At 34.0% G+C, this 11,928-nt stretch overlaps 1 protein-coding gene across 1 annotated transcript; it reads left to right on the top strand.

Moving 5' to 3' along the window:
* Nucleotides 1-11,074: 11,074 nt before the first annotated feature.
* Nucleotides 11,075-11,647, top strand: LOC143622140 (uncharacterized). The gene has a single exon (XM_077093373.1). It carries the CDS (start codon nucleotides 11,075-11,077, stop codon nucleotides 11,645-11,647), a length of 573 nt encoding a protein of 190 aa, XP_076949488.1.
* Nucleotides 11,648-11,928: the final 281 nt, after the last annotated feature.

The following is an 11,928-nucleotide window of genomic DNA, read 5'->3' as shown; positions in this document are numbered from 1 at the left end:
TCTTTACCTTCCATCGTACGTTCATACTATCATACCTTCTTTCTTTCCTTTTATACATACACATATACATATACCTCGTCCTAGATCATTCGCAGATATTATTAGGGTCTGTTCCCTACATTCACGGATATTATTAGGGTTCGTTCCCTACATTCACGGATATTATTAGAGTCCATACCCTACATTTGCAGATATTATTAGTATCCGTTCCCTTCATTCGCGGGTATTATTAGGGTTCGTTCCCTTTCTAACCATACCTTCCATACCTTTCTACCTTTCTATACCTTCTTAATTATAACTTCCATAGCACATACATCATTTGTATATCATACATATATATATCAATCATAACTTTAAACTATCCCTTGACGGTACACGCAATATCCGAAGATCGTTCATGTATCATCAAGCATTCATTCGTACATAAATCATATAAGGCATACACTTACCATTTAAGGTAAGTGTATTAACTAATCACATCGAGTATGCACACAGACCCGAAAACATAACAAGGAAGTGGGGCTAGAAACTCACCTGAATGCGGTTACGTTCACCGTTAATGGTAATCCCTTTCCTTAGTTGAGCACGACTAACTGTATAACAATTACACGTATCAATTAACTATTACTACTCGTATCGTATTTCTATCTTATATAACCCACAACGAACGGGGGTCCGGGGGCAACGCCCCTGGCAACGGGGTTCTAGGGGCGGCAGCCCCTAGCAGGGTCCAAGGGGCAGAGCCCCTGGCTAGGGTCGAGCTGATTCTGATTCGCTATCCAATTCGTTACCTTAAATGTAAGCGAATATACATGTTAGGCGAACTTAACTTAAGCAAACCTAAGTTAAGCGAACTTAACATTCAGCGAACTTAACATTCGGTGAGCTTAGTGTTCGGCGAACTTGGTGTCCGGCGAACTTGGTGTCCGGCGAACTTATGCGGCGAACCTAGTTACGGCGAACTTACTGCACGCGAACTTAGGTGCAACGAACTTGCTTGCAGGCAAACTTTGTCGCAGCAAGCTGCTACTGCTGCAAGGGTTAGTTTATCGACCCAAAACGTGCGTTTTACCACCCTTAATCCGCTCGCTTATGGCTCGGCTTTAGTCCTAGCCATTCCCTAGTCCGATTGCGGCCCAAACTTGACCCGTTTGTAACATAAAGCATGAAACGTTAAGGCTAAACGTTTAATACTACTAGGTCTAGGGTCCATTAAGTTCGTTTTTAGCATCAAGTTCAAAACTTTACGTTTCATTTACACCCGATCTATTCTCGTTCTAAGTTTTAAGACTAAACATTTATAAAAACTTAAACTTTAAGGTAAAAGACATACCTTTACGTGTTCGTTTGATCTTGGTTAGCTTGTTTAGGAACTCTAGATCTTGTATAAGACTCGAATAACAAAGATCTAATCACAACTAACGTTTACTCACTCTCGGATCTCGCTCATCTCTCTCTCGGCCGTATATGTGGTATGTGTGTGTGTTTGGAGTGTGTAGAGATTAAAATGGAAAGAAATGAGGATTTAGGGTTTTAGGGTGGTTTAAGAGGATATCTATATCCCCCAAGGCCCACGGACCTAAAGCCTATTACCCTTTAATCCATCATACTTAAACCCAATCCATGATCTTTTCTTTATTTAGTATTAATTAACTATCAACGCACGATAACTAAATGCGACTTTCTTTATTTAATATTAGAATATTTTAGGATGTTACAACTCTGTGTCTTTGGATTTGACATGACATCTGTGGCAAAAGGATAAATGATAGATTCACCTAAATCATTTCAAGTAAGGGACTTGAAAGGGATGATGTTAATGAATGGAACTTCGTCATACGTATTAGGGTAGTAAACTGTTGTTAGGCAGTATTTTCTACTTGCATATACGTATTAGGGGTAGTAAACCATTGTTAGGCAGTATTTTCTACTTGCATCAATCTTCTATGTATCTTCTGCACGTGGGAGATTATTGGAATCGGTCTGCCCAAGACACATGATCCAAGTTGGGTCATACCCTATAACAAGCTAGACAAACACCATAATAGTTATTGTAGATATGATCTAACAAATAAATATTAACACTTATGATATTTAGAAAATGGGTTTCAAAATATTTGCACTTGAAGAATCAATAAATTATATGGATAGTTTATTTAGAGAAATTATCTTATGATATTATTTAAGTTGGTTAAATCTATCTATTCTAATAAAAGACTGCCATTTTTGCCACTTGTCAATCTCATTGCCCTCCTCATCTTTTTTCAATCAATTTCAATATATGGTCCTTATCTTTTAAATTATTTTAATATATTAATTCAAGTTTATTTTTTATGATATGTAAATACTAACTGATTCAATCAATAATAGTAATGGTGAAATGAGGAAATATAAAATTGACGTTGCAGGACTGTCAGAATAAAATTTGAAAGTCACATGTAATTGCAAATTAAAAAAAATAAAGGTGCATCATTTTTGAAGAATTTGGATTTGTATGGTAACTACAATTTGTTTTTAAGTTGGGATTCGAACAGCGGTGCATAATTTTTTATATAAGATTGGTTTCAAATTCGGATTTAAAATTTTCTCATCTGCAATTGAACTCAGGAAATGTTATTATTTTAATTTTCTACAAACACTTTGTATAAATATTACAAACATGGAGAATACCTATTATATATATCTTGGTGTTTAACATTAAATCATTAAAGTGGAATATTATAATTGTAATTCATATGTATAAAGATTTACTATATGAACTATTTTTCATCTATTTATATGACTTTTTTGTGTAGTGTCAAGGGGTTTAGCAATAAGAGGATCAATATTTAGTTTTTAATATTTTATTCCATAACTTAGACCAAAATGCTTTAGATACATATGTTTTATGACTTGATTTATACTTTTTTATACACACATATATATATATAATATAACATGTCTTATAAGATAAATTACTTAATTAAAAACATTTGATATTTTAAACCAAAAAAATTGTTTCAATCCCATTCCATTATTTTCGTTTTACAAAAATCATTTAGGATCTTGAAACCTAGAATATCTTTTTCTTAGTTATTTACAAAATTTTAATATTATATTAACTTATTAATTTATTTTATACATGTACAACGAATTGAGGTTATGTTAGTGTTACATGTTGGTTAGTAATAATTAAAGTGTTTATTATGGTTTATATTCAAAATAATAAAAAATAAACAATCTAATATTTGGAATGAGAACAATCGACTTGGACTAAATCCTGATAACGCCAACGGCTAAGGCCTAGCCATTAATCCCTAAAAATATACATGATTTTAAAACTACATGTTTATTCGGGTTAACCCGAAAGCTAGAATCCAGACCCAAGCACCAACCCGAATTACTTCAGTTCAGGTTCGGGTTAGTATTTTCTTGGGTTCCATTTTCTCGGGTCGGGTTAGTTTGGGTTTAGGTACAGGTTTTCTTGGGTTGAGTGTCAGGTTCCGGGTAAAAGTGAGAGCCCTACTTTCACCTATTATAAATAAGCATCACTACCTTCCCTTTATGCAACTTTAAATATTCTAATATTCTTCTAACTCAGAATAATCACTATTATTTGAACATGGTTTTAAGGTTAGTATGTATTTGTCATTTTCCAGACAATTACATTCATATGAAATGAAACAAACCATTTTGTTATAGTTTAATTTTTGGTTTTTATGTTCCTTGATTATACAAATTTTAATTGTAAAATATAAAGTCATTAAAAATATTAATGACAACAAATTTATCATGATCAAATAATTTAAAATTTTGAATATTCTAAGGATGATTATATCATCAAAGTTCATGTAATATGGTTTTTTGGATAATCATGTTTTTTTAATAAACATTAGCAGATGTTCTCAAATGACATCAAATGATTAAAAGATATGATATTTTATGTGTATGAATATTTTTTTTAGTTTCATGGATATATTATCATTTATCTAGAGTTGGTATGTACTTGAAGAACCTTTTTTGTCACACGAACAACTATACGTGGCTATATCAAGAGTTATAAGCAGACCTATATGTTACCTTATTAAAAGTTACAAGCAGACATGGACTATAAATTTTGATTTTGAATAAAGAATGTATACCTACTAATACAATCACAAATGTAGTGTAAAAGGTAGTTTTTACTTATTTGTAACATATTTGTGTAATCTAGTTATGTAGTTTTTTTAATTTTAATGTAAATTGTAATTATATTAACAATATATGATCAATTTGTTGACTGTATTTCACTTAATGGTTAAAGTTTAAATTTTTTCATCAATTACCCGTGTAATACACGAGCCTCATTAATGGTTAGGATATATTGCATGAAACTTATGACATGTTAAAATTGTTAAATTTCATAAAGTTTCAATAGACCAAAGACTAGTACATGGAGTATTAGTCCTGCATCTAGTACATGGAGTATTAGTCACGAGACTAGTACATGGGGTATTAGTCTGTTGCCAAGAAAGAAAGAGAAAATATTTTCTGGTAGGACCAGCCATTTGGGGGGGGGGGGATTCCCACCCTTTTGTTTAAAATGGTTTTCTCTTTCATATATTTCTAGGGACACAACACACATTATAATAACTTTTGCATGCAATATTGTCTCCTCTCTCTCTTCTCTCCAAAAACGGCCAAGGAAGAAGAAACACAAAAAGGAAGAGTTTTGTGTGCAAAGTGTTAACAAATCCTTTCATACAAGGTTTTTTGTTGGATGCTTGTGGGTATACAAGCTTGAGACTTATCTTCTCTCCTTGAAGACTAGCCTTTCAAATCATCATCTCCTTCATTTCTTGGAGTCTTGAAGGTATAATATATAAACACACTATGGTTGTTTACATTGGTAAGCATGTAATTTCTTATATCGATCCGGGGCTTGGGTTTTTACATATAAAATCGGTTTTATATTAATATAAATAACAAGATTTAAAACTAATTTCTTGATCGATTTTACATATATAATAAGTTTTATAGAAACGGTTTCATATAAATGGGTTTATATGACTTTGATAATCATGTTAAAACCCAACAATGATGACATGTCGGATTCTGATAATGAAAATGATGATGGTGGAGATAATCTTGTTGATGAACATGATGCTGAAAGAGAGGAGATATAAATGTTGATGATGTTATAAATGCAGTTGTAACTGAGATTGTAAAGCAAGTTAAGGGGGAGACAGAAATAATGAAATTCAAAATGAATTGATCATGGACAACATTGTTTTAATACCACCTAAATTAGCATAAACCCCCTTTCCATCCCAAAATCATACCCATGAGCCATATATACCTTCTCCACCTCACCATGACCAAACATATGAACCATACATTCCATCACCACCTACTTCACCACCAACCCAAACCCAAGACCAGCCTGACCATGAACCTTACATACCAGAATACATTCCATCCCATCTTATTAACCAACCCAACACACCTTACCAATGTAACATTCGTTACTTTTCAAACCCGAAAATCCGACCCGTTTCAAATTTTCGGTTTTATTTATAAATATATGTATAAATATAAATGTATATTTCAAGTTACGTTTTATGTGTGTAATTCAACCGAATCATTTTGATGTTTCGATGTATTGGTATAATTCTTTTATTATATATATAATTATTGTTTATTTATTTAATAATATTTATGACGCGTTATAGTCGTTAGTCGTTGTGTATCTATTTCGTATTGTTCAATAACGAATCTCCGATATTAAATGTCTATATTTAAACGAGTCGAAAACTAGCCGGGTATAATATAAAAATAATCCATAACATTTTATTACACTATTATATAACATTGAAAAGAACAAGGTTCAATTTGTAAACATTCTTTAACTTCAGTTTTAATATAAAACGAAAGTACAGGGGCTAAATATGTAAATTGTATTTAAATTAATAATAATAATAATAATAGTATAACGCGACAACAACAGCCCACCATCCTCGATTTCCGGTGCCGTTCCGGCGGTTTTCCAGCGAAGCTTCGGCGAGCCGTTTCTCCATTTTTTAACGCGTTTTCGACTTTAATAATTGATTCAACGTAATTCTCCACTAACGGCAAACCATAATCAACAATAATAACTCGTAATAACATGTAATCACACGCGAATTTAATCTATTAACGGCCGGAAATAAGTAAGATGTCATTAACTATCAGTTAACCTCAAACGTTCCAATTAGAGGTAAAAATTACATGTATTTGTATTGTTTTTAAGCGACTAATAAAACCCCTAAACTTAATTGACCAAACATGGAACGGATTAACGGATTGAAATCTAGGGTTTTCATTAGGAAGATGATGAACTTGAGTGTGTAATATAGATTTACCTTTTCTGGTTAAAATAACAAACAAATTAGCTAGTTCAGTTGGTTGTGCCCATGTGTTGTCACAATGGTGACCCGGGTTCGAACCCGAGTCAATGCAATGTTTTTCTTGTTTGTTTTTTTTAAACCCTTTATGCTAACTACTATATAAATCATAATAAATAAATAAAATTATTTTAGGTTAAATAAAATTATTTATAATCTATATTTATCATTTTGTCAACAAAAACCCAATCTTTCAAACTCGTCAAGACTCGTTTAAACTCGTAAAATATTTGTATATTTATTTATCGTCCGTTAAACTTTATAATTCGTTAACACTTTCGTTTTCAAAATAAAATATATCGTTGATAACAATATTTCCGTAACCTTTATAATATTCCAACTTGATATTAATCTCGTAATGTAAACTAATATTAAATCAATAATATATTAATAAATTCGTTAAAATTTGTTAATGTATAAAATCAGATTATAATATCCAACTCCATAATAAAATATACATTCAACACTTCTAACTCCCGACAACCCGATCTATTTACTTTTCAAGTCGTTAGTAATAATTAATTTTGTACTTTAATTCTAGTTCGTGACGTTCAATTGCCTCGGTTTCATTTACGCACTTTTGGTTTTATATCAAGTTTGTCTTCAACATCAAGATGAGTTTCTCACAACCCTTTTTACTCGTTTATTACTTTGGGGGTAGCATATATATCTTATCCAAATTACAATTTCGTTTATTCATTATTTACAAACTACAATTCGCATCATGGACTTGTGTGTTTACTTGTTACTTGCTCAATTATTACGTGCATGGATTTCTTCGATAAGTATGATCATACGCCCCCCTTTGCACTCGTGGACCATTGTTTCTAGTGGAAAAGGGACTCCGATCTGAGTACGTTGGTGCACAATCCCAACTAGAAAGGACCTTCATTTATTCTTTACACTCATAGACCATTGATTCTAGTGTAAAGAATCCTTATGTGGTTTTCACAAGTTTGCATGGAATTGTATGGTTCTTATATATTATTCAAACTGTGTGAACTCACCAACTATTCAATTAGTTGACTTTATTTTATATATATGCTACATGTACTCTCATTAGAGGATGAAATGACAAGGATACTAGAAGTTAGGTTATTAAAATAATAAACAAAAAGATGTTTGCTTTGTTCATTTTCCATTGTGTTTGTTCATTTGAAATAACTTGTGTACTTGATGCTTTGGAATGAATTAATGATAATATTTTCACTTAATCACATGTGTTTTGAGGAATCTGTATGTCACACTCAGGCATTTCCGCTTTAGCCGGGGTGTTACAACCAATCACCAATACATTGCCCAACTTTTGACCAACAACACATACTATCTTTCACAAACATACATACTCATACACCTACAATTCAAACCATAAATCATTTATCAAGCACCAGTGAAAATATCATTGAAATCCCACCCCATGTAACTCAACCAACTCATATACCTGATCCATTTCATATTTCACCTATAAACTCTCCATCCCCTGATGCTAGAATGAGTCTTCTTGATAGACACATAATTGTTCTTATTGAGAACTGCGATCTAAATAGGGAAAATGAGGCATTGAAGAGGAGAAAAATTGGTCTTGAATCTCAACTAGAACAGGCTCTGCAACGAATTCAAACCCTGGTGACTGAGTTTGAGAAGACCTCAGATGCACCAAAACAGAGGGAATTTACCTGTTTCTGGTGATGATGAAGAAGAGGATGTTTTAAAAATTCTTGGAGATATGTATAGGACTGAGGAGGAAAAGGAAAGTAGGGATGATGAGGAGGATATGAGGCTGATGTCTTTGATGATGTGATTAAGGAATACAATGTAAATGAAAACAATGTGAATGATGTTGCTGAGGTGAACATGGATGATGTGAATGATGAGGTAGAAGGTAATAATGACCTGGTGGTTGAAAACATTGTTGTAAATGAGGTTGAAAATGAGGTTGATGATGATTTGACTGAAGTGCAAACTGATAATACAGTTGAGGCTGACAATGTCACTGAGGAGATGGTGATCTCAGGTGAGACTGTAGCCTTGATCGACAAAACTGAAGAGCTGAATGATGATACGAATGAAGGAACCTCCAAAGAAAAAGAAGTTGATGATGAATTAAATGATTTATTTAAAGAAATTTATGATTTCCCAGAAGATTTCCCATCCACGGTGGTGAGGGAAATAGGCCCATCTAGACTGGAGAACATTGAAGATAAAAGGAGGAGAATCAAGGGGAAGGCAGTGGCAGAACATGAAGGCCAGCTACAACCCTTGACATAAAAGAATTGAATACTGTGATGAGGTACTGTTTGTGGATGAATTGACTGAAGAAGGGATTAAAAGACATGATAATATTGTGGGAGAATTGATGCAAATGGAAATGATTAATATATTTTTGACTGGCAAAGAAATGGGGGTAACAAAGAATTTTGTTGGAAGAGAGTGAACTGAAAAAAATTAGGGGGAAATTGATCAAGAAGTTATTGAAGGGTTGTTGAGGTTGCAACATGCAGAAGATGATGAAAATGCTCTTGCTATTGTTATTTATCATTTCCAACAACCCAAAACCCCCAACGTCAACCCATAACCTCTGAGCCTAAATTGAATATTCCCATTGATGAACCTGAAGTTGAAAAATATGATATGCAGTTGGTGACTGATTTGGGTGCAAAGACTATTCAATATGAAATGATAAAGAAAGCCAGTGAAATGATGAATTAGAGCATAATTGATGAGATTAAGAAAGATGAAAAGAGTGGGCCGACTGATTTGTTAAGATACACAAGAAAGTGAAAAAAATTTGGGGTTAGAAACATTCCTGAAGAGGCTATGCCCAAGGAATAGAAAAGACCAAAAAATGTTGTACCTTTGCTGGTTGTGAAGCCTGATGATTATATGAATGAGCCCAGGTTGATGCTGTAAATGACTTGACAGATGCTAAAGATGATGACGTTGATTAAAACAAAGAAGAGGCTCATGATTCTCCCCATGTGGGTTTAACATATATTCAGAGGGAAAACATCCAAGCCAAACATGATGAAATAAATAGGGAAGATCCCAAGGTTATCCATCTGATGGGACATGGCTTTGAGTTTGAGAAATTGGTAGAGATGACTGAAGAGGAGTTGGACTCGCTGTTTGAAAAGAAGAGAGAGGATGTGAGAAAAATGAGGGAGAAGAGAAACAAACTTATACAACATTACCTAAAATACCTCAGACTCCACAAGTTCTCTGAGAAACAACTAAGTCATATAAGCTATGAAAATCTAGAGAACATTTACAAATCCTCAAAAGAAAGAATTGAAGAAAAAGAGAATGAGAGAAGAAAAAGAAAATTTGCTGATGATGAAAAAAGAACTAAAGAAATAAATAGCAGATTTGGAGGAAAGTGTGGGTTCCTAATTGATCATGGACTAAATTATGAACTTGTTGATGCCATGAGCAGAAGGGAAGTAAAAGAACAATTTAAGAAACTCTCACTGAAAATACAAGCAGAAACTGATGTTGTAGAGCAATTTAAACAGAGGAGATTGGTTGAGGAGGAGAAAAAGAGACTATCACAAGAAAAAATATCTTTTCTTGAAAGATTGATGGAAGCTATGGGAGTAGGTGATCAGTTCAATAAACTGACTGAAACTCAAAAGGAAGAACTTTATGAGTCGGAACTTGCCAATAATAGGAAGGAGTTGAAAGAAGCCTATAACACAGATAAACCATCTTAAGCTCCTTCCCGTATAACTAAAGTGAAATAAGAACATGCTGAAACAAGTACAAAGAGTCAGTCTATTGCCATGGCAAGATAAAAATAGAATCAGGACTCTAAAACAACTCATGTTAAGCAAAGTAATGTTTAAATGTCTTTGATAATCTTGGTAAAGCACAACTTAAAGAACTGTTCTATACTGAAAAGGTGCATTGGGAGAAATTGGAAGAAGAACAAAGAAACTTATTGTCTTTCCAATGTGGACCGAGAGGGGAACCAGTTCAAAGGGAAAGATCTCCTCCAACAGAACAAATTGATAGAAACACAATGATGATAATCAACATTTTATCTAAAGAAGAAGGGGATTACCTGAAGTTAATCATGATGAAAAAGGCTGAAACTGTGAAACTATATGAACAAAAGGGGCATGTGAGAAGACCTCAATCCAAAAGACAATATACTCCAAGGGTCTCCACTGTAAGTGTCCCCATTCCAACTACAAGGTCAAATCTGCAGAGACAACAAATGCCACCTTCAGATGTGGACCTACCAAAGAACCTTTATTTTGATTCAAGGACAAAGACCTTGAATATGATCATGTCTAATGAAGAATTGAAGAATATTATATTCAAAGATGACTTTCAAGATTACAAGAGAGAACACTGGAAGAAATGGAAAAGATTTGCTGGACAATAGAGGAATGAACTTTCTAAGTTCTTAAAAGAACAATCTAGAAAGGGATTTCCTTTACTAAACAAGAAAAGGATCTCTCAAGCTGAAAGAACAAAGAGACAGAGGAGGATGAGTGATATCAGGATGACTGAATTATCCTACAAGCAAACAAGAAGATCCTCTAATCCTCTGGCTACAATGAAGGAGTGCATAAACATGAAGCATCAGATGATGAAATTGGGGCTGGCGCAAGATCCTTAAGATCCGTGAGACCTTTAGACAGTTTATATGGAAACTTATTGGTGATGGTATGGATACGAATGCTTGGAGTGATAGGTGGAATGACTTTAGCCCTTTACGGGGTTTTATTACTCCAAGGATTATTGCTAGACCTAGTTTTGATTTGGACTCTAATGTGGCTGAGTTGGTTGAGTTTGGGACTTGGAGATGGCCGGTTGCTTGGTATGATTTATTTCCAGTCCTTATTAATATTCCAATACCTATTATTGATCCGAATAAAAGAGATGCTTTGGTTTGGCGAGTTTTTGGAAAGGATTATACGGCGTTTTCAGCCGCTATTGCTTGGGATTCGATTCGGGTGAGTCAACCTGAGGTGAATTGGGCAAAAACTGTATGGTTTAATCAGTGTATTCCGAGACATGCGTTTCACATGTGGCAGGTTCTTAGACGGAAGTTGAAGACGCAAGATAGAATGAAAGAGTGGGATGCAACAAGCTTGACAAATCTGAATCTCATGTGCTGCTCGTTGTGCTCGAGGGGTCCTGACTCACATGATCATTTATTTTTTGATTGTATTTTCTCTAAACAGGTGTGGAATCAAATGAGACCAATGTTTGTTATGGATCATGTGGATAGTAGCTGAAATAATATTGTTGATTATATGGTGTCCCGAGCAAACAATCGCTCGGCTAGTGCTATTATTGAGAAGATTGGAGTAGCAGCGTGTTCGTATTTTATATGGCAAGAGCGCAACTCAAGACTCTTTACGGCTGATAGAAGAACTCCCCGTCAACTTAGGGAGGTGATTATGAAGACCATAACTTTGAAGATTATCACGTTAAAGTTCAAGAATACGGAAACGAAGAACCGTGTATGGCAAAAATGGAAGATTTCTGGTATTGGGGACGGCTATGGTTGAGTCTT

The sequence above is a fragment of the Bidens hawaiensis genome, unplaced genomic scaffold, assembly GCF_021521415.1.
Source record: "Bidens hawaiensis isolate Kalapana, Puna unplaced genomic scaffold, B.hawaiensis_p1.1 tig00003047_1, whole genome shotgun sequence".
In the NCBI taxonomy this organism is placed as follows: Eukaryota; Viridiplantae; Streptophyta; class Magnoliopsida; order Asterales; family Asteraceae; genus Bidens; species Bidens hawaiensis.
This window is presented reverse-complemented; position numbering and strand designations above follow the sequence as displayed.

Bases quoted from the DNA above. Each gene is read 5' to 3' on its own strand.
- LOC143622140 (XM_077093373.1), top strand. From the start codon at position 11,075: ATGGATACGAATGCTTGGAGTGATAGGTGGAATGACTTTAGCCCTTTA.